The sequence below is a fragment of the Bombus bifarius genome, unplaced genomic scaffold (assembly GCF_011952205.1).
Source record: "Bombus bifarius isolate JDL3187 unplaced genomic scaffold, Bbif_JDL3187 scf7180000009243, whole genome shotgun sequence".
Taxonomy (NCBI): domain Eukaryota; kingdom Metazoa; phylum Arthropoda; class Insecta; order Hymenoptera; family Apidae; genus Bombus; species Bombus bifarius.
Window position 1 is genome coordinate 2,675,376 of NW_022884989.1, and position 24,303 is coordinate 2,699,678.

The 24,303-nt window shown below is 38.7% G+C and overlaps 1 protein-coding gene across 1 annotated transcript in view; it reads left to right on the top strand.

The window, feature by feature from the left end:
• Nucleotides 1-24,303, top strand: part of LOC117214868 (protein expanded-like) — a 121,928-nt gene that overhangs the window by 95,387 nt on the left and 2,238 nt on the right. The window contains 8 exon segments of the mRNA XM_033461251.1: nt 3,406-3,485; nt 14,034-14,113; nt 18,849-19,089; nt 19,743-20,018; nt 20,249-20,414; nt 20,829-21,137; nt 21,429-21,707; nt 22,143-23,998. Coding sequence (XP_033317142.1) covers nt 3,406-3,485; nt 14,034-14,113; nt 18,849-19,089; nt 19,743-20,018; nt 20,249-20,414; nt 20,829-21,137; nt 21,429-21,707; nt 22,143-23,998 — 3,287 coding nt within the window.

The following is a 24,303-nucleotide window of genomic DNA, read 5'->3' on the forward strand; positions in this document are numbered from 1 at the left end:
CGCGGAGAGTGCATTACATCCCCCCGATTCCTTCTTTCATCCTTGGCCGGCTCCACCGCGGAATGTGGCTCGATCCGCTCCTTCGTGTCTGAAAGGCAGCATGGCCAGCATGCCACACGTGGCACCGGACGTCGACGAGGTGGACGGCTCACGTCAGTGTATCTCGGGCAAATCGAAATATGCTAAATACAGGGTGTCCGAGAATCTCCGAGTTCTACTTGCTTCACTGTAAAACGGAGCAAGAGACGGAAAGAAAGAGGGAAAGAGCATAGGAATGAGAGAGGAAAAGAGAACGAGATACGTAATGTGTTGACGGTGGTGAAGTGGTTAGAAAGAGAAAAGAGGAGAGAAAGATGGAGATAGAGTGGGAGACAGAGTAGGGGAAGCAGGAAAAGAGGGTGGGGAGAGGGCGATGGAGAAAGAGTCGAGAGAAGAATCGAGGCGCGGCTGTTCGAACACGAACGACACTACCCGGACCGGCTTCACGACGTGGAGTTTTATTGAGGAGCAGATGTTTGAAACGTAACCTATAATGATTCCACACTATATATACGAAACGTTGCTTCGGATATATACGATCCTCGTATATACGGTTTATGGTTTTACCGATGAAGGAGCGTCACGATAACATATTTTATTGCGGCTACGCCGATAATGGTAGTCGGGATGAACAGTTTCGGTCACTGACATCTCCTGGCATCCTTTATAGGTCGCGGCGAGGTTTATGCGTTCCGTGAAAACTGTTTCGTGACGCTTCTGTGAAACGGCAAAAACATGCTGGAAATTGCCCGATCGTCGGTAAGAGATTACACTGTTTGGTAATTGTCATGCGCAGAAGCGTCACTCGGTGTATCTTGTTTCGCGAATTTAGGTTAGGTTTTCAGGTTAAATCGTGCGTGTAATTTGATATTGGCGCGTTGCTCGTACGAGGCTAAAACATTAACGCCAATTGTTAAAGTTAAAAGTGACAATTATCTTTCGTTTTTCGATGGTGTGAAATACGAGTATTACGAGCGAAGCGGACGATGTTGAAGGATATTTCGAAATGCCCGAGTAAGATAACGCGCGTAATGTCGTACGATTGTTGTATTTTTCTACCTTTCTGAGTTAAAGAAAAAGTAAAAGCACGTGTGTACGTATATGCCGGTATCTTGCAAGAGGTTAGCACGCTTCGTTCCACGTGCACCATCCATATACACGTGTATGGTACGTACTTAACATATGTACGTATACCCAAGGTAAGAAGTTTACCAGATACAGAGACATATTTCAATTTATTCCTCGAACAAGCTGAATCGAGGGTACATTTAAATGATAAATAGTCAGTTACGATAGATCGAATTGAATTTTTGTATAATTAATCTCATTTTTTAAATTCTATAGGAACAGTAATTTTCATGAAATCGAAAACCTGAAGTTTCCTGGCTCTAAGAGCGATTCTGTCCAACTACGCTCATCGAACTAGTAACTACATATCAGAAGATGTAAGGATTCATGAAAAATGATGCTTTATAGCGAATCTTATTTTTTTCAACTAGTACTGGCAAAAGAATTCCAATTTCCCAATGAAAATATTATCAATAGATCGCGGATATTTACACAGATTCATCTTTTTGTAAACGCAACTACAGAAGTGGAACTTTAACAGAGATTTATACTGAATATTACAATAAGTGGCAATTCTATTCGAAATATTTCACATATTAATGCATCGGAGATCTAATTCCTCGTTCAGGGCTGTAGGATAATCAAATTAACTAATTTTACAATTTTATGTTACGTAGGATAATCGACTGACGTGTAATCTGTGCGATTCATTTGTAGAATTGCATTACCAAACTTGTTGGTGTTATGCAAAAGTATTGTTCTCAACGTTGATAACTTGTAACTTGAGAAATTTCATTAATAACATTGGTCCAATTGTGCCAGAGAGTCCTATACTTTCTTTGCAGTATATCTACAAAAATGTATATTCTTGTAAAGGGAAGAACTGTTGCTTATTTCTAACTTAATGTACATCTTGAAAGTTCCTATTGTATGTCTCGTCCTTTTTGATATCAAATTGGCTTGAAAAAAATCGATGTACCTCGCTTTCAATTATGCGATATCATAAGTGTATCGAACATCCTAATCGATCTGCAGCAACGGTATATAAATGTTTAACGTTAGTAAACACGTATAAACTAACCAGAAACTAATAGCTAAAGGCAATGCCTATTATTTTCTTATAGAATCGATAAACAATTAATCATATTTCATCGATCGTAATACAAGTTTAAGAAAATCTTGCTGTCCGATCTGTATTTTGAAAACTAACTGAAGAAATAACTTTGCCGTAATGTATTCGTATTTTCATTGCAACTCCTTAACAAAATTGTAAATAATTCACGTTTGCGCGACACTTTTGCCTGATTTTACCCATAGAATACACCGACAAAGATCGTCCTGTAAAAAATCCTGTGTAAAATATGAAAACACTCATCGTGATATTTAGTAGGTGAAACAAATTTCCACGTGGCTCTCCTTCCTTGTTCGATCTGTAGCCTAACAACTGAATTGTATCAAAAATAGTCAAATGTCCAGATACTTCTGACCAGTAGCGTAACCACGCACAATGCGACATAGCGCATAGCGCATGATCGTGGCGCGCAAAGGGGGCTCAGTCCCGAGTTCCAAGCTCCAGATCGAGTTCCAGTTCGGAAAGCGCGTCGCGTTGTCGCGCCATGAGGGTCTGAGAGTCGAGTGTCTGGCCCCATGTGGGCAGGACAGGTTTGGGGGCCCTCTCATTCACGAACATCTCCTCGCCGACAAGCTCTTTCATTGTTTCGCTCGTTTAGGGGTATCGGCATTTCGGACCATCAGCCGTGCAAAAAGTCGAGCGAGGAGAATGGGTCTTCGGGCTCCACGCAACGACCATATCAGGGCACCGTGAACGCGTATGTGCGCCCCTTGTACGGGCCCATTTAGCCCGACCGAAGTCTCCGAATGTCGCGGGCCGAAGCTGTTGTCCATCGGTCAGTCGCGTATTTGCTCCGCGATTATAATAAAGGAACAGCGTCGCTACCGATAAAATTAATTTGTCAGACGGCCTGGATGCCGCTGGCCGCTGATATTTCTTGCGTGAAAAAAACTTTGGCATCAGTTGGAGAAATTGTAGAAGGATTTTGTTTGAAGATTTGGCGGCTAATTCGGAAATTTGTAGAGCATTATCGAGATTCATAGACGATGGTAATTAAAATACTTACACGCGGGTATAACGCGAATGTTTTGTGAAACGAATGTGTTTAAAAAATTGCGTGGATTTGATATTTTCTTCCTTGATAATATGTTTGAGATTTTCTTCGACGATTAAAAGAAAAGGAAGAACGAAGATAGCTGATTGATCATTATTTTTCAATGTTTCAGACGGCGAGTACCTTTTCGTCGATCCCGAGAATAAATTAAGCAAATACGCACCGAAAAACTGGCGTAGCTCTCATACATACGTAAGTATCTGACTTGTCGCAATACAACGTTATCAAGAATATCGAAATAATTCCTGGCAAACAAGATCGTGGAATATCGTCTACGTTGTCCGAAATACTTGTTCCAGTTCATTACGAGCTAACTTCAGTCGTCTTAGCGCAGCATTTTATTTGCATCTTTTTCGATCCATTTACATCTTCGAGTTCTATTTCTTCGCATTGTCAAGTTTTAAATAATGAAACGAAAGGAATGGCTATCGAGTGTTGAAATTTCACTGTACGCGAATTTATGTTTTTGATACCATCGACCCGCGATAGCACCGTTGCGAGGCTGTTTGTAATTATCGCGACATTTTCGCAAAATTTCGTTTATTTTTCGTGTAATATCGAATAAAATAATGATCGCGTTAAAGCGAAGAAATTGTGTTCTAAAGTGTTCAACTTACAGTAGCATTATTTTCAATTTCTCAATGACGGCTTTTTAGAATGAGTTAAACACGCTATTTCATCCTAACAAAGTGCAAGAACAGAAAATGTGAACTATACGGTAACTTGATGGTCGCCTGGCCAAGGTCTGTCGCATAATGCATACTTAAGGAATTCATGGGTTTAGATGATTCAGATGTGTATTGGACGTGTAGTCGACTAAATCTGATACGTTCAAGAATTATGTGCAAGCATTTAAAAACCAGGCAAGTTTCACGATGCGTAAAAAAAAGCTTGTCTCTGAATGTCACTTAATCAATGAATTTAATTATTATTTAACATATGTAACAACACCATTGCATAATTTAATCTGAAACAGGAAACGCGGTCGACGCTTTATATAACGCCTCTTGTAAATTGCATTAACATAATTAAGAGATTTTTTTCATTTGCTTTATCGATACTTGATTAGACATCTTGTACTACAAGCAAATGCGTTAATGAACCAGTTGCTGTGAAATATGATATAGTCCTTAACTTTTTGAAAACTGCTAGATTTATTGATATGTTAATTAGTTTTCAAATACTTACATCAACGACCAAAAGTGTTGAGACACTTTGAAAAAGACAGTGCGTTGTACCAGGGTTAATCGCAATTACTAGATCGAATTACAATAATTGTATTCTTTATAATCATCCAGTCATGCGTGATATTAGCATGTTATGACTCGATGAATTTGATTTTTGAAAACTAATATACAGTAATAGAACTGGTGTTTGTTATTGTGAAATTTTGAAGAATTATCTTGGCGCTTGATGAGATCTTCATCTTCGGATTCTTTAATTTTTGAATGAAACTTCTTCTAAACTGATAGAAAGGCTTTGGATGTTAATGCAATTCGTGATATTTAAATAACAGTAAATGTATGTAATAGTATACCTAGTAAAGAGTAAAATATATTACTGCCATGTTTTGCCAATTTGGATCTACAAACTAATTCCATAAGAATGTAGTAGTTATTAATGTTAATTATTAATTTGGTTCTAGTAGATATATAGTAAATTAGGATATACGTAGCTTTATGGAATAAACCGTAAAGAAGATTATAGTAGGCGTAAGTATCAAACTTATAAAGAGATACAGTACGATACGATACAACAACTAGTAACTTGTACAGTTTGCTGAAATTTATACATTGATAGTAATAAACAAGAGAGAATAACAATATAATATGTTATATACTACAAATCCAGTGGTAGCGTATACATCGTTGTATGCTTCTAAAAACTTCAACAAGAAACAATTTTTACTGGAAAAGAAAAAAGACGAGGAATCGTAACGATTATCCAAATAAAACGCCATCGGGTTTGTCATTCGCTACAGACTGTTACAAACTCGCAAAAGCGAATATATCCTAAATTACCGAGTACAAACAAGAACATTTAATTTCCGTGTTACATACCTCGAAATTTACGAAGCAATGAATCCTCGGGCGGAACGATAATCGTTAATTCTCATTCAACGCGCTTAAATAATTTTCAACGATTTACACGATCCTGCCGTTCAAAAGGAATAAAAAGCAATGTACACGTTATATCGATTACGTCGATGTTGATTCCTTCGAAAGGAAGAAATGAGAAAAAAAAAAAAGAGATTCTGATTTTTATATTCCACGAGACGAAACCTTGGAATATCACAATAATTTCTGAATTTATGTTACGCAACAACGAACGCACCAACCGCGTGGATATACACGCATAACGTGTATACGCGACTGGGTCGAGAGAGCTGGAATGGTGCGCCTCGCCGTACCGCGCTGCACCGCGAGGAATCGAGAAAAAGACGATTTAAGAGTAAAAGAAGCGAGCACGCTCGCGGCGAAAGGAGAAGGGTGCGTAGAAGGCCCTCTTCGGCCAAATTAGCATTTCCATCCGCGGGTGCACGATGGCGGCCGTGGTTTTGCCCCGAGGATAGCGCTAAACGAGCGTACAACGGCAGTCCTCTTCAAGACGAGTAGCTTCGCGATAGACTCCGGCAACTCGTCGTCACCACCACGGATACCGGTGTGCGTTGCTTTACTTCTACCTCGCCAGACCCTGGTATCCCTGTGCAGTTGATGAACTGCCTCTCGGTGCTTGTTTATTGCCGAGATTTTTTTAAATTTTCTACAGCCGGTTATCGTATGCTGAACTATACTTTGGTTGCCTCCGCCTGTTTATTACTGATATTTTCTATATTTGTAGCAAGTACGCATCGTACTATTACGAGTACAATTCTGTTCTTATCGTAGGACGAATCGTACTTCTGCTCTTTCTCCACGTTCGATAAATTTCGTAAGTTTCCGAACAAGTTTATCGGACGGAAATGTTTGTCGTATAAATAAAATTTTTATAAATCACATTCGGTTAGATTTAGGTTTTACGATCTATAATTTAGACTTGGAAAGCTTTAAACTTTAGTACACGTATACATATTTTTTCATTCTTACCTATCACAGGATAAATCGTAGATGAGACGTTCCATCCCTTTGGCCCCCTCTCGCTGTTATTAGCGATGGATCTTAGACTTTGCGCAGAAAGTTACTAAAGTGCCGAGATTACCATACACGTAGCTGGGTCGTAATTTAGTTATTCTGTGTCTTTATTCGTTTTTTACCTTCATTATGGGGAGAATTATGGTTTGATTGGACTTTTGCTTTCGAATACTACTATTCATTCTTTACATTTCGTGCAAATGTCGTTAATTTAGTTGTAGTTGAACTGTAGGAAATTCTATTGCTTCTTAATTTCGTTTCTTTTCGTTATTGTCGTTTGGACATGCAACTAATTGATCGTTGTTAAACAAACGTATCTTCTCGTAAGAGATATATCGATAAATATGCTTCTCGCAAGATCTGACCGATTTCTTCATGCATTTTTATAAATAATACCCCAAAAATATTAAATTTAACATATTTCGCCTGTTAGAATTGTTTCTATTATCAAGAAACGAAGTGCACTCTAACGATCATTTATCCATAATTTTCTCGCTTTCTTCTTTAAAACGATCTGATTAAACGTAATCCTAAAATAAATCAACAAGCGATAAAACCCACGAACACGTACATCGCGTGTGATCACAGAGTTCGTGAAGTCCACTTTATTCGTATGAAAAGTCTCTTAATATTGAAATACTCTTAAAAATGAAACAAATAGTCCAATTCCAAAAGCACGGATTTTATCCCAATAAACATGCTCGTAATCACACGCTTGTCATCTCCAAATAATCGAATATCCTTCCATCGTATCGCAGTCCTCGTCGTTCTTTTCTCCCCAAAACAATTCCAACAATTCCACGGAGGACAGTCTGTTGCCCCGTTCGGTTAGAACCGCAGGAATTTGTCAATAGCGTGCAACACGTTCGATCGTCGAAGCAGCACGAGCAGGGAGTTGACCAGTGGAAATTACGGATCCAAGGGTTCTTCGAGTGAGAGAATGAGAGAGAAACGAAGGGAAACGGGAGAGAAGGAAACAGAGAGTGCCGCCTCGTGCGATATCTTCGTATCTGCTCGGAGCGGTGGGACCCCCGTTTCGCTAATGACGGTCCACACCAATAACCAATAAATACTGGCCCGGTAAAACCGGGCTACCGGACTACGTGCTTATCTGGAAGGTACATCGGCTGCGAGGATTTTCTGTAGCCATGCGAGAGGTCCTCGGCTATTAAAACTGGGCTCCTCCCCTATCGGCACTTTCTACATTCCAACTTTATACCTGTGACCCGCGACTATGTCTTTGTTTCTGTAATCGAGGATCGATATCCGAAAGGGAATTTTTGGTCAGAAAAAGAAAGTACGACCGGCGAGAGTGTACATCGTCGCGTATTCTCTTTCGACTTGAAATTATCTCATCGATTTTTTTGTTTCTCTGCTTGCAATTAGCGAAACGTTTGACGAATACCAGCTCTTTGATGCTGTAACGAAACGACGAAGAATTTGAAATACTGGATTTGGAAAATAATTATTTGTTTACGTTCGAGATTTCTCGCACTTTTGGCATCGGATACAAAAAGTACCACCTTTGACTTTTCATAGAAAATAAATAAGAATAATTGTGTTATGTACGATGATACTTTAGATAAGAATTTTATAATATGGTATCGTATCGTAGCATAAAATATTTCACGCTCAAGTATCATAATCCTGATTTGAACGATGTCACCGATACAAACATCTAGCTAATAGGAATTGCCAATATAAGTCACAAAATAAGGTTTGTTTATCTTCCTTCAATCATTTGCTTTCTTTCTTTTCGTCAGCGAGACAATAAAGTTTTGCGAATACGTGGCATTAATTCTTTTATTGAATCACGAAACTTACGTTAACAATGAACGTAAGATACGATTCATTGGTCGATGTAAAAAATCCTCTTCTCGAACTGCGCGTATGTAAGTACAGTTTCGATGGAATGTCTCATCTACGTACGTAGCTGAGCCAGCGTGTCGCACTTTCGATTTCCATCAACAGTTGTCGAAGACGTCCACTGGGACTTTCACGAGCAAGCTGTCTCCACGTGATCGGATGTCTGATATAATTGGTGAAACGATGTGGATTTGATGTTCGAGTTCGTGTATGCAGGTGTATACATTTATTTTACACCTGTAGAAGGATTAGCTTCTTTTTGTAGGGTCTATATTTTAAGTCTAAAATCTTTATTACCTATGTATTTCATACATGTAATTAGGTAATTATGTACATTGATCTAATTACTTTGTGTCTTAATTTCTATATTTTGAACCATAACTAGAAAATCTGAATTTTTAATGGTTCGAAAATACGCCTAATTATCGATATGGATATGCATATGAAATCTTTGTTTTTATTCAAATTTATTAAAGTACGAATTTTTATGCAAATTGAACCGAATATTATTTAATTAATATTGCTTAATTTTTACTGAACTACATATGTCTACTTTGGATTTCTCATATGCATATTTTTGCATCTTCGATACATCCTGTTTGTCCTCTTAAAATTACTCGAATAAATCTTCTCAAAATACAGAATAATCTTCGATATTTTCTTTCAAAGATTTCTCTTTTCCGTGAAAAAGATTCAGCAATGTTGTTTCGCATAATAAATAAATTTGTTCGAAGCACGAAATAATTCTCAGCGTTTTCTTTCAAATTTTGAAGTAGAAGAAGGCGAGTAGTATGTAGCGTTGATTGCTAATGAGCAACGAGGAAGATCCATTGGTGCTTGTGTACACACCACTGTAACATGCGTTACATGTATAAAGTAGAATAGAACATGCTGTAGAAATACCTGCAAGTAGGCGATTACCGTTCTCCCCAATGGCTCGCACAAAGTGGCAACACGCCAAGCGTCAAGTAACAGCAGTAGTCAATATCAACAATACGCTCCGGAGGAGCCGTTACAACACGTTAAATGTAACTGTGTAATCAATTTCATGCTGTCTCTGTTGTATCGAACGCATCGTCTATCGATGGTTGTCATTATCACATAATTACAGTTGCGTTGTCTACGAGGGTATCCTCGTTCATTTTCAACGGGAATTCATTTCTATCGTTCAATTACCTCACGTGGAATGTCGTGTTTATTACTCGGTTGTTTTCTATGTTTGGTGTCTCACATTCTCGAAGATGTCCTACTGGACAAATTGTAAAATTCAAATAAATGAATAATAAAAAAAAAGAAAAACATTCTCGAAGAATCAGAAGTCAGAGTTTAACCCATTAAAATCCTACGTTGTGTTACGTTAACGCGATATTTCGTCTGTGTGATTTCTTCTTCGTCAGTTCGCATTATCGAACACCATCGCGAATGTACACGGTGAATATGAGAAGGAATTGCAAGAATCTGCTTAAATATTCCGTTACTATTTCTTCCTCCACCTTGGTGCCACAATTTTATAAAATTTCAAGAGATTGAAGTATCCTACGGCAGACTTAAACAGCTTTTCCTATTCAAAATTATTACTCTACATCTAGTTTTACCATCGTATCTTCGGAATGACTATTTTTCAAAAAACTGTACCTCAACTCAAAATTCTTGGCAGTACAAAAAAAGTAATTTAGACATGTTGTTAATCAACCACGATAGAGATCGCAGCTTCGTCAAAAATTCCCTAGCACGTGTAGAAGTAAAAAGAAAAAACAAAAAACAAAAATAAAAAGAGGATAACCAATCAAATTCTCCGATAGACAAAAACTTATCGCGGTTCAATAATCAACGCGAATAGCATCTGGCAGAGCTTCAATGTCATTCACGTAATTGATACATGTACGTATGTACGTATAACCAGTACGCTACAGACGTGTCTATAGTAGCCTGTCCCTATCGCGTGTATGCAAATTCCCGTGTGTTTGTCCTGGACTCTCAATTTTAGCGGCGACTGTACCCGCGGGCCATCCAGGAATGTCTGTGTACCGTGTAGTAGAAGTAACGTGGCGAAGGGCGGAAGGGTAAAGGCGGAGGAAGGACGAAAGAGAGTCGAAAGAGTGGACGTGGAACAGAAGTGGGAAGATGGAGAGGCATATACCGAGAGGTGGATTAATATTTATGGTTCATAAAATATGCGGATGGAGCCGACGGTATAATTTGCTACGATTTGACCGGAGGGTCTAGGTCTAGACATAACCGAGAAACCCTTCTCGGTTTAATTTTCGGCTACCGAATTTGGAGCGGGCTTCGTTATTGGTACCTGTCTCCCCTCGTTCCGTTCTTCGCCTCTTTCAACCTTCCTTTCCTCTCATCTTCGTCCTCTGTCGTCCTCCACGTTCTCCTCTTCTCGTTTCTTTTTACATTCTTCTCCCTCTCTTGCTCTCTTCGCTCTGCCTTCTCCCTATTCAGGTCTGTCTCTATCCGATGATGTATCATCGGTCAGCAGCCGTACACCTCCTGAAAAGTAAAGATGTATTAGTGCGCTAATACATCTAATCTCTATGGGTGAAACCCACGAAATCCTTCTGATTGTTGAATTTCAATGGAGAACCGTTCTGATGGATCGAATAGGCGTGTAGGTGTGAGTGAAAAGAAATTAGGAGCGGATCGATGGTCGTAGCTGTGTGTATAACGAACTATATGTTATGGAAAAACAGGCTACCGATTTTTGGATATTTTTGCTTTTATCGCGGGCTTGCCTCGCTATTTCGACATCATTTTCGTCATCGGGACGGTTCAAAAGTTAACTAATTTTGGAAATTATACATGTGGAAGGAATATAGGAATTATTAAGATTCTGTTAATTGGTGACATACTTACTTGTGTTTATATTCATATCTTTACACAGCGTATCAGATTATTAGAATCTTATACGATTTACTTAAGTATTCACTAACGAACGTATAATTGTTTTCATCGTTTATTTTCTCTTCAGAACGACTTTTTTCGGCATTGTAATTTATCCAATGGAATTTCAACGCGATTGTGTACAGGGATCCTTTATCAAAGGATTATACAGCCATAAATTGGTCGAAAAAATCTGTGTACAAATATAATTGTTACGTAATTTATCGTACCACTAAAGAGTGATAAATTAGCATAATGAATATTACATCGGCATAGATATCGATTTCAGCAAAATATGTACTCAACTTTGTACGATTAACTCGTATAAAGTAAAATTAGCAAGATCGATCGAAATACACGTATTCTAACGTAATTTAGTGCAAAATAACGTTAAAAATCTCGAATAGTCGGCTAGAAACGTCAACAAGAATGAAGAATAATCAAATTAAAATCATATTCCAACATATCGATATCTACGAAAGTTGCGAAACAGATAAAAAAAAACGGTGATCCCAGTGAATTATACCGAGTCCGATGGATTTATCTTGTTATGAATCTTCGAATTTCGCGATCTCGAGCTGTATCGACTGAAATTCACAGATCCATGGCCAAGTTTATTCCCAATTCTCGATGGAACAGGCTACAGTAGCTACTGTGCTTGAAGACGCGTGGGCCGGAAGGCACGCGTGGGCATATTCACGATTTGGCGGTTTCTGCCCACACGTTGCGACGATTTTTCTTTCCTCGTCACAGTTAAACTTGATTCCTAGCTACATGCACGTAACGATTGACGTTCAAACGACGATTGCAATTAGTGAAAAATGTTCTGTACGTTACTCGAAAATCATTCGCTATCGTTTAGTAAATTAAAAATATTTACCCGGCTCGTTGTATTAGGTTTAAAACGGTAATACAATTTCTTCCGTTTAGAAGAAAAACACTGGTAACAATACAATAATGCGAATCTTCTTAATGCACAATGAACGTTTAAGTAACATTCCGATCTATATATTAATTGTTTCATAAAACCATCAAGACTTTTACAGTGTAACACGAGAGAAACTCGAGCAAGCGTGCGATGTACTATAATTTCATTGTACTATAATTGAAAGTTTAAGGTGTACGTGTTTCTTACATGTGATACTAGAAACGTAGAAAACCACGAAGATAAAAGAAGAATTATACTTTCGTTCGTTCGTTCCAAATTCATTGTTATTTTATTATTTTCACCGAAAGTTAAGCGCACGAATCTCAGATACAAATAAGTAAATTAAACGTTTAACCGTGCTATAATCGGGAAACTAAAAAATTTCACTCTCTCCATCGATTAATGTGTTTTAGTTCGAACCTCCTAATGCGTAGAAGAGGAAAAAGAAAAATGGTAAATTCGCGTATCGACATGTCGATTTTAATATATAGGGTGGTTGGTAACTGGTGGTACAAGCGGAAAGGGGGCGATTCTACGCGAAAAAAGAAGTCGAACATATAGAATAAAAATTTTTCGTTCGAGGCTTTGTTTTCAAGGAAATCGACTTTGAATTTTCGCTCGGTACGCGTGCACTTTATCACGTCTCGTTATAACGGATCTCACTGTAGATCACTGTAGAAAATTTTTAAATTTTTAAATTTTTAAATTTTCAAATTTTTAAATTTTTAAATTTTTAAATTTTCAAATTATCAAATTTTTTAATTTTTAAATTTTTAAATTTTTAAATTTTCAAATTTTTAAATTTTTAAATTTTCAAATTTTTAAATTTTAAAATTTTAAAATTTTAAAATTTTTAAATTTTTATTCCATATTTTCGACTTCTTTTTTCGCGTAGAATCACCACCTTTCCGCCTGTACCAATCACCCTGTATAAATTCTATAAATACCATCTATGTCCCTTACGTTTTAGCGAGAATCAAGTTTTAACGTTTACTAGCAAATCTTCGTGACGGAATAAAATGAGAAGGTTCGGTCGTTGAGTCGACCGAGGGTGAAAATTTCTGCAATGGTTCACGATCCGGACGAATGCGATTGTTAAATACAAAACGATCTCGAGTATTATCGATTCACCGAGCGGATAATACGAGTAGAGTCTTTTGTTTGATTTAGTTGATCGACGCGTCGTGTCGCGTTACTTATTCTAGTTCGCGGGGAAACAATTTAATTATGAAAACAGATCATTGTCTTGGTTACCAGTACTGCCTAGAAGGTATAGAAAAGTTGAATTATGGCTAATAGGATGAATTCTGTGTTGATTCAACGTGTTCATGTTACAATATTCTAGGATACACGGTCACTAGAATATACGCACTGACGTAAAATCGGAATACAATTTGTTTACGGTGTTCATGGAATGTAAGTTACCAGAGATTCACAATTGGTACGTTCGCAAAATAAGAACGATTTTAGGATTGCACACGACTCAAATTTTATGATACGATTTATCGAATGATTGCTCAGACCGAGGAGTAATTAGAACACGAATAATAAATTTATGAAATATTTCCTGTTATTTCAAATTTGTTTCGTACATTGTTTGATAAATTTATTTAATTAGAACTCGTACAATTCCTTTTTTGTAAATATAAATTTTGATATTTCGTTTAGGACTAGCAAGTAAGATTGGAATTAGTTTGAATATAGTGGAAGGTAAAAATGAGTAAAATAAAGCGCAAAGGTTACTATCAAAAATTAGTAATCACAAAGGTTAATTACCGTGGATCATTGAAATCTTGTAATCTAAGAGAATAATGTTTGGACGCTGTAGTAAGAAAATCATATGATAAAACAGAGTATAGAAAATATAAGTAATCGATAAATATGGTAAAAGTCGATCTCATGACACCTTTATTTCATGATTTTCAGGGCTTAGACAGCAGCGGGAGACCAGCTTTCGTCCTCTACTTTCGCGTTCGCTACTACGTCGACACACCATTGCTCCTAAGGTAACGCTTACACATAGATTTCTCAATAGGTAGTCACATTCTGCCGGTTTACATAATCACCGTGCCAATATCAGCTAATATCAATACTAACTTCACCTCTATATTACCTAACGTCATTCCTAATACCTTTTAATTCGTTCTAACATTCAAGTCACACCACCAACTCAACTATGTACGTGCATAGTAAGGTAGAGTTAATCGAGTCATCTAAGCTTCGATATTTTAACATTGCGTTTTGAAATTTTCACCGAGTGATCGAGTTTGTTGTATATTTTCAGACATTATTAGTCTTTAACATGGTTATGGAATACAGTAAGAAAACGATTCCATATGGTTACGGTTAAAATGGATACTAATAAAAGGAAGAACAAAATATCTTTCAAAATTCAAGTAATTCAATTATTTTAATTAAAATTGACTCTTTTCCTTTCGACGTGTACAAGTTATCCTATCTCGTGGAAAACTATGACTGTCGAAGCGTCGATATACGCGATATATCTCGTTGCTTATCGTGTCGTCAGTAACGAGTTAAACAGTCTGTTTTCAAGCGTAGATCGCTTGAAAATTGTTCATAACCGAATTCCGCGGACCGCATGGCAAATTACTTGGCTTCGCTGAAATATCTTTCTGACTCAAGTAACTCTACCTCCTTGGTCTATCGAATCGAATCGTCATTCGAGATCCGTGAGCAAGGGGATAAAAACTCCGGTAGTCGGATCCACGCTACGTTGGCTGACAAATTATTCGCTCGAAAGAGGCTGGCCGCTGGTAGGGAGCTAAATTAGTCGAGAACGCTCCGGCTATCGGACAGGCCCCCAAATAGATTGCAGAATTAATCGGAGTAATTAGCGTTCCGCTTCAAATACTACCTTGGTGCCATCGTAGCTGGCTAAACAGCCAAACCCACATAGTCCACCGGGTCTCTATATTTCTTTTTTCCTTGTTTTCTTCTAGCCGCGATATATCGCGGTTATAAGGGGTTCCTGGTTCACCAGGGCCCCCAAGATCGAGGAAGAGAGAAATAGCTGATACATAGACGATGGGCGAGGATGTAACAATAAGTTGAAGCACGAGAAAAGAAGAGAGGAATAAGAGAAATGAAGTTTTACACTGTTGAACGTACACGTGTAGTAGGTATGACACGCGTACAGAATGTTTCAGTATATTCAGTAAAAAAAGTACGAACTAATGGAGCAGCAGGTGACAGGGAATGACGAGAGAAATATTTTACATCTAATAAACGCATATTCGTCGTTGATTTAGTTTTTACGAACGAAGGTTCTTGGTGTGTGGATTTTTTAACGTTGGAAAGCAGGCAACGCGTGATATAGTCATACGTTTCATAATGTCAGCTATTACACATGCGTAATACATGCGTTATAAATCTGACAGGATTGAACTGTATCGTCAGCGACGTTTTAAAAATACCAGTCGAAAAACTTGCATTTTGGTGAATCGTAATTATCAAACTCCATTGTAATTTCATTTTCCAGTATATTTCATTTTGTGCTTTGCTATAAGTATGAACGTTACCAGAAGTACCAATGAGATATACTACATAATACGTAGATGGATATAACTGTATACGTATACTGTTACTTCCTGTCGTAATTGGGAGAATATTATAGGATAATATTATTATATTAACTGGTGTTAAAATTTATAGCGTAATACGTGTTAAACAGTACATTCCTAGATAGGCAATATGAACATGTATAACCCGTTACTTGCAATTTTACAGAAATCTCACGGAAGCGATTAGACGGATTGTTCATCCGCTGTCGTCTAAAATTTATATTGTCAAAGCTTCTTAATTGTGGTAGAACGATTAAACGCATCGGACGAAAAGAGATTGGAAAGAATGGAAGAACACCATAATATCACAATATACGCTGTACACTCGTATTCACATAATTATGTACTTATCTTGTAGAAAACCTAACTAGTTGATCTAAATTGTCAAAAAAAAAAAACGATTAATTGATCAGAATTAACGTTCGTGCAAGAAATATCGCAGAGTACGTTGAAGAATCATTTGTAGGAATTTAGAATAATAATAAAATCAAAATAATGAATTTCTATCAGGTTCTATCTAGGCTCTCCTTGTGGACTTTTCTTTTTAATTCTAGAACACCCTATATATAAGAATCGTTCTGTTCAAAGAGAAAGAGAAAGACAGGTGGGTGGTAAATAAAGAACAAGAAAGAAAGCAGGAAGGAAAAGAAAAAAGGGTGGCTCGGATCTCCCTCTCACGAAACGAAATCTCGACTCCTGTCCGGTAGCTAAGTGCTACCTACTCTTGTAATTATAAATTATTACGTGGCGCGTGATAGATAGACCGTACGCATTAAATGAAAGCATTCGTCCCGGTAATTATACCGATCCGTAGTTGCTTTCTGATTTCCACTCGAAACCCGTGATTTACATCCAGCCACGCCGCATTCACCGCACGTCCGCGTCGACGAGGGTTTAATTCGTGAAAGGACCAACATGCTTGGAGGACGATCGAACACTCCAGTCGACCTTTCGTTAATTCTTCCCTTGCTCGGATCATTTTTCTTAATCTTTTTCATCGCATCTGCCAGCTTGCTTTCCGTTTGATTCGTCTGGAGATTTCTAACCTGTTACATGCTTCTGCTGTATTTCTTGCGTTGCACGTGGAAATTGCGCGTTCGCGAGATATAGTTACGTATATTACTTATATTACGTGTTGAAGTTTTTCACTAAAATTATGGTTCTTGAAGATCCCTTAAGAGATCCATCTGTCCGAGTAACATTTCCACGATGACGTTTGAGCAAGAAATTATCAAAGAAAATTAGATCATTGAATTGGAGAAATTCTATCGCGATGTCAAGTCCGCTGAAACGTCTGATAACAGATATTTTTCCAGAAAATTGAATTAGCTTGAATCGATAGTATCCCCGACACAAAGTGTCGAAGAACCGTAGAAGATTATTAAGAATCGTGGAGAATTAAACTTACAGATTTACGGGGTCGGTGTCGTTATGCGTAACACGTACAAAATATGTCGAACGTGACGTTGCGAATCTCCAAGGATTCAAGCGCTAGCAGCGCATTGTTTATCATTACGCGAAATTGCATGACGATGTGTCTTTCGGCACAGATCTCCACGACTAGTTTCTTGAAAGTGGATCTACGACGTAACCCAAGAAGAGAGCCTATATCGTCATTCGCAAGGAGTATAGTCTCACAATTCATATTTTCTGTTTGACTATACCAGCGCGTTGCTTGAAACATTTTCTTTTATATTCTTTCTGAAATATGCCCTTTCGTGCTAAGATTAATTCCACGTTATGTTGTCCCTAGAGACGAACCGATTTAAATTTCGAATAAATACAGTAGCGTACAAATCTCCTAGATTTTATGTCTGCGTCTCAATGCAAAGCATTTTTATTGGATTCAAATCAATTGGACAGACTATTTCATAACTAGTTTTAGTTTAATTTTTTAGTGTTCTAAATACCGTTTGACGACATGGACAGCGTGTTTTGGGTCATTATCTACCCGACAAACCCAATCCTGGGGCATGTCGTTTGTCGCAAAAGTTCTTCGCTGCATTTAAAGATACACGACGATTCGTTCGCAGTGTTTGCAAAATCATGTACGAGAATTATCGCAACACTGGCGAAGATCTGCTGTACAGGGTCTTCTTACGAACAACAACTTCAGATTAACGTAATGTTACGTGATAGCGCATATTTTTCTTTTCTATTTTCAACACCCGACAATTATGCTATTGCACTGTGTATGTCTAGATGACTGTTTTGATATCACGTCTTCCGGCATACGGTAAATCGTGGATTTTGTTGCAGTTATTCTTTGTAGAGGGACTCTGATTGCGTTATGTTGTATCAATTAGCTAATGAGAATTCCTGGATCATATGACGTGTGTTTCAATTATGGCTCGTGAAATATCATGTTTTTCGATTAAGCTTTCGCAATGGCCGAATTACATAATCTCTGCTTGCCTCCGATTTGTTAATATTATTAGTAATTGAAAAGATTGTTTTGTAATATATGTATCTGTGTATCGAGTGAGCGGACGATTCGAAGCTAATTAGTTCCTTATTTCGTTGTTATTACATCGGATAATAGATAGTGTTCGCTGGTCGTACGAAGTTTTGTAAATAACTATTTTTATGGCACAACTACCGTCCAAGGTTACACGTAACCGTGACACTGTGTTGTAATAACCTGATCATACATTAGTTTGGAAAGTTCTGCCGCAAGGTGTCTGACTTTCGTATTTTGTATTTATATATGTATCTATGTGTTTTATGACGAGTCAGATGATTTATAGCAAATTCGAGGAAGCGCGTAGAATGTAACAAAAAGTAGTTTAATCATCTTCCAACTTTTGTCTGAATGATAACCGAGAGAATAAAATAAGGACGCACAAGACGAAACGACGAACTAAGCAAACTCTTAGCTCGAGATTTTTAATATCGCTTACGTTTAAATAATTAAACTTTACATAACACAATCTTTCTTTTTTGCTTATTTTTTTTATTAACAAATTTTATGACTTTTTATACCGCGTCCAGTCATCGTAGAACTACTCGTAGAACAACTTCGATCACGCAAATTAATGGGAAGAACTTGTTCCCAATGTGTAGTTTCTTGTAAAGAAAGGAAAAAAAAACTCGCTCGATAATTAAAGATAGTTAATCACGTAGAACAAAAACGAAGCTAACCGGTTGATTATCATTTCAGCGATGAAACGACGCGCCACCACTATTACCTGCAACTGCGCGACAATGTTGTCAGGCATGGCGGTGGGGTGGAGAACCTCCATCCTCACCATCCCTTACACGAACCATCTATCGTTACGCCCTTGCTCACACTCGCGGGTCTTGCCCTACAAGCCGATCTTGGCGATTACTCCGAAGAACGACACAGGCCACACGCAGGATCTGTGGGATACTGCAAGCCCACGGACTACCTTCCGCCACACGTAAGTATTTCATTCATATTTACCGACCTCCTTAGTTAAAATGTTCTATCTGTTATTTTAAAACTCAGAGGAATCGAAGTTTTATCGTTTCCCTTGTCCCATCTTTGCTTTTCTTCGTTCAATTTAAGATGTGCAGTTACTATTTCATAAAAGCCCATGAAACTAGACTGCGAATGTTTATGCAATTTCACACTTTTACTATGAACGTAATCGAAGAAAATGTAGTCTAAATGAATATTTGTTTCATGTAATAAATATCGTAATAACTGATCTACGTCGAATACTTCATACATTTTCGTCCTTCAAATTTCTCACAAATACGTGAAAAGTCCACAGTTCGAATAGGTATTGAACAATTAACTAACAAACTATTTTCTCCTGTAGCGGATTTGAACAAAAAAAAAAAAAAGTATCTTCGACACTCTATAGATAATTAACATTTGTTTTTCTACGAATCAGCCGCTGGAATGTAGACCTATCCCAAGCGCTAATATCTCTCGATCGTAAAGGCCATTAGATACTGGCTGGAAAGTTTAATTCCAACGCGTTTACGCGTTATAGTTATCGTCTATCAATGAGTGCGCGTTGTAATTTGCGGAAGCGGTAGTTATTGAATTTTCATTTAAACGTAACGAACGATTATGTTGGATTAGATGTGCCTCGAGACGAATGTGCTCGCTGTGCTTGCGGCACAGCACAGGGACAACCGAGGTTTATCGAGGGAGGAGGCAGAACTGCAATACATCCGGGAGGCGGTGCTGCTGGAGGCGCCGCTCAACGCTCACCTCTATCGGTTACGAAGAAGCAAGAACGAGGCAGGTCCGGGACGCATACTCCTTGCGATTTGCGCTCGCGGGGTGCGAGTCTACGCTGAGGAGGAAACACCGCGTGTCTTCGCCTGGAACAACATCGGCAAACTTTGCTTCGACGTTAGTTTTATGCATTGTGTGATGTATCGTGTTGTAGTTTGTCCTCTTTTCACTGTTTTTATACTTACGAAAATCATGCAAACGTGACACGTTATTCGTTAAAGTAACGTATCAAAGGTTATAATACTATTTTCTTTTCTTTTTCGTGTCGAAGAAATTTATCAAACTTGTTCAATCTACATGAAATATCTATATCGGAAATCTTTTAATTTGTTGCATTTCTATTGCAGCGCAAGAAGTTTGAGATACGCGCAGTCGATCAGCCGGACAAGCTCACCCTTTACAGTGGATGCGATGATAAAAGCAAATTGCTTCTGGGACTCTGTCGAGATACCCATCAGTTCTCCATGGCCATAGCACCTAGAGTAAACGAAGCGAAGAGGCGAGAAGAGGAAGGTCGGTTGGACGAAATTTATATTGTTCAAAATTAATAGCCTCTGTTCTTTTTACCAATCTTATTGATAAATGTATAAAAAGTCATTTTCAACTGTCCAAGTACACCTGTTGTGTACGACACGATTTGGGTTTCTTTTTGTCATATTTCATTGGTTTCTTCTTCCCTTAACGCTTTTGTATTTAAATTTGTATTCTCTTCTTGTTCTTTATCTATGATTAAATATTTATGTCGATCAAATTGTCTATCTTGAATGGAATCGAATTCCAGTGACGTCTACAATTTGATTAGTTAAAACTTGTATTAATTTCAAATTAAACGTAGACAAATTTTAATTGGTATAACGTTAAAAAGAAATCTCTTTGATACGAAGCTGCAGTCTTATCTCAAAATCAATGTTCTCTTTTTTATTTCAGAGAGGAAAGTACTTCGCGACTGTTACATGTATCCTGCCCGGTGCAAGCTGAGTTTAACAGCACGTGGGGCGCGCGGTGACCAACGAATTTCTGTTATCTCGAGCACGTCGTCCAACACGACTTCTGGAATTGTCAGCGACCGGGTACACAGCGAGGATGAACCAGACACGGCGCCCGCCTCGACCGAATGTTTGCCACGTCTTACTGAAAATACTTCATACTCTGGTATTCAGTGCGGTGTTGTCAACGGCTCGAATGCAAACGTCGAGGATCGTTCCATGCCGTCCTCTCCAGTCTCCACTGTGGATGGTAAATTTATTTCCTCTATACGAATATAGAATTTACAAGGATTGAATTATATAATGATAAGCATAATAAGAATTATGTGCATAACCGTAACCAAATTTTGAAGGTATGTTTTATGGGTAAAACTGAGGAGACTTTCCTCAAAAATGTAATTGTTTCTTCAAACATTTAACTCCTTTAACGAATTTTGTAAAATTATTTTAAGAGCATATCAAAATTTATCACAAAGTAGTAACGTAGATATTTGTAATATACAAATATATACAGTCTTACAAACCATCGCACGAATTACAGAAGTTGATGGTACAGACAGCACTCCTACAACGGCTGCATTGCGATTGACATCGAACGCGGCCACGGCGGCTGAAGGGTCACAATGTAGCAGCAGCTGCAGCACGGTCGTGGTTGTGAATGCACCTGCTGGTGGACCGCCGCGAATGCGGCGTACATCCGCGACTTCCAGTCTGGAACTCGGTTATTCGCATACGGCACAGAATTCAGCGGTTTCGTCAGAAACTGCTAGCTTTCCTGGCGCCATTTACGACAGGTGCAAAAAAGGTGGCAAATACGCGGGTAAGTTTTACAAAAAATTATGTATACCTCCAGATTAAAAGAACATAGTAAGACCTTAAAATATACAATGATATTTATTCAAATGGTAAAAGTATGAGGGGAACTTAACTATTTGTTAAACATACATCTTATATCTTGATAAAATATTGATAATAATTTCGATAATTTAAATTTGTTAAGAAAAAAGTATTTTAAGGTCGTCTCTTTTTAAATTCTAGAATTTTTATCTCTGACTTACATGTATATACTGCAATTTTGCCTACAATCATTTTTATTCTACCAAAAAGCCATAAATATGTTAGTTAACTAAGTAAGTACCATGCCATGTTTGCTTCACAGGGTATTCAGTTGCAACTAAACAAATATCAGTAATTATTTTACATCTCTACCGATTATAATGTTAATTTTGTACTATACGACATATTTCCTTTTCAGGTACTGACATTGCTAGCGAAACTAGTGGGGTATATACCCTCAGGAGTAGTGAGATGCAGGATGAAAGAATGGGAGATTTGTATTCACCTACCGGTGACGCCAACGGATCTTCTACAGCGAGCGACGTGTGTGCCTTAAGTTCTGTTCAGTCTACGACTGACGAGGCTTCTGTAACATCTGGTTTTTATACCATACACAGTGGTCTTAGATCCGAGACAAGCGACGTGTATACAGAAGATGTTGGTACCGAAGATCAGGAACCTATCTACAGCGTCTGCAAAGGTGATGAGGACGTTAGTAACGTTGTTTCTACCATGACGGGAGCTCTGGATCAGCAGCTCGAAGATTCTAGATCACGCAGTAATAGCATACTGAGCGCAGGAAGCTTCAGAGGCGATGGTAGTGACCCTTCCAGCGTTGGACCTCTTTTGTCAGCCGATGAACTTTCGGATTTAATAGTTGGACGTTATCCTCCTCGAAAGACCATTAGCAATTCCATGGACTCTGATTGCGACTACGTTACTATGCCCCCACCACCCCCGCCACCAAGAACCGATAGCGACAGGCAACTTCCTCCACCTCCTCCTTACCCAGTAAGCATGGACTACGCAACCATAAACTCACCGCGACCCAACATATCCGACATCGAAAGGGAACCTCCGCCTCCACCACCATATAATGCTACTCGCGGCGAGTTCGTACCTTTGCCACCACGAAGAACCGATCCACCACCACCGCCACCTTACACTTCACCCAGGGAAAGAATTCAGATACCACCGCCTACGCCTCCGAGAAACGACGCGGTAACACCCAGAGAACCACCACCTCCACCGCCTTATCCCGAGGTTTCGGAGGTCACTCGACAGGAAGCAATTTCCAAATTGTATCCAACGACGAGCGAAGAAATCGTATCGAGGGTGACGTCCACGAAAATACAAACGGGTCTAGCAAACAGCAAGATGAACGCCACTTTGACGGCTTCAAAGACCATCAACGCCAATCAAGTCAATGTCAATGACGTTGCTTCGGTTGCCCCGAAACCACCACCTAGAATTCAACCACCCACTTATCCCGGTGACAAAATGAAACCTACGCCAGTTCACGCCCCCGTAGCGGCTCTTGTCGTTGGACCGAACAATTACTTGGACGTACACGCTTCACGAGGTGGTCCGGTTTTGTTGCCTTACTTAACACCACCGCCGCCCCCGCCACCCCCTCCTCCGCCAATGGTTCATCCCAGACAACCTCCACCGCCACCACCCAGCTTAGCTACCGTTTACACGAGTCAAGTTGCGAGGTCGCAGATCGAACAATATAAGCAGCAACTGTATTCGGATGTCGATTACGTGATGTTTCCTCTAAAAGATCCCGCGGTGTCGAAGCAAGAGTACATCGATGCGAAACAGGGTTCGCTTCTGGCGGCTATGGCTGCTTATCCTCCTCCTCCTTATCCTTCTTTTAACAATAAATCGTTAGTAATGTATCGTAGCACACCATACCTTCCTGGTTCCTCGTTCTCGTCACCCACGAAATACGCTTCGAATCAAAACCTTAGTAGCAGCGACACAAGTTCTAACAATTATTTACCGCATAGTAATCTGAGTAGTCATTATGCTGCTAGTACAAGCTCGCTATATAGTGGAGCTACTTGTTCGTCGGCAGGCAGTCAGAGTCTTAGACGTGAACCACCAGCCCCAGCTCATCCCCACACGCTCCACGCGTTCTCCAGAACGAGAAGCGACGAGAACATTTTGAAGTGTTTCGATTCACCTTCCAGTACCAAGCTGCAGTCTCTGCCGCAGTTGAAGCATCGTCGACTTCCGCCACCTCCGCCACCACCACCTTATGAAATACAGGTATTGTATTATAACACACTATCCTGTTATTATAGTATAAATTACTGCTTTATTTTTTAAGTAAGATTGGGTTAATATTTAATGACAGGAATATATGTGTTCTGTATCGTATGGTAATCATTACGAACGTTACGTAGCAACATACAATATAAAAATTACAGGGAAACCATGATAAGTTAAATTTTCTTTTTATAAAAGAACAATTTTAATAGTCAACACCAAAATCTTTTCATTTATCTTTTCATTCGATTTTATTATCAAATATGTATCTTTGCCACACTCTTGAACATTTAAAAAATGCTAAT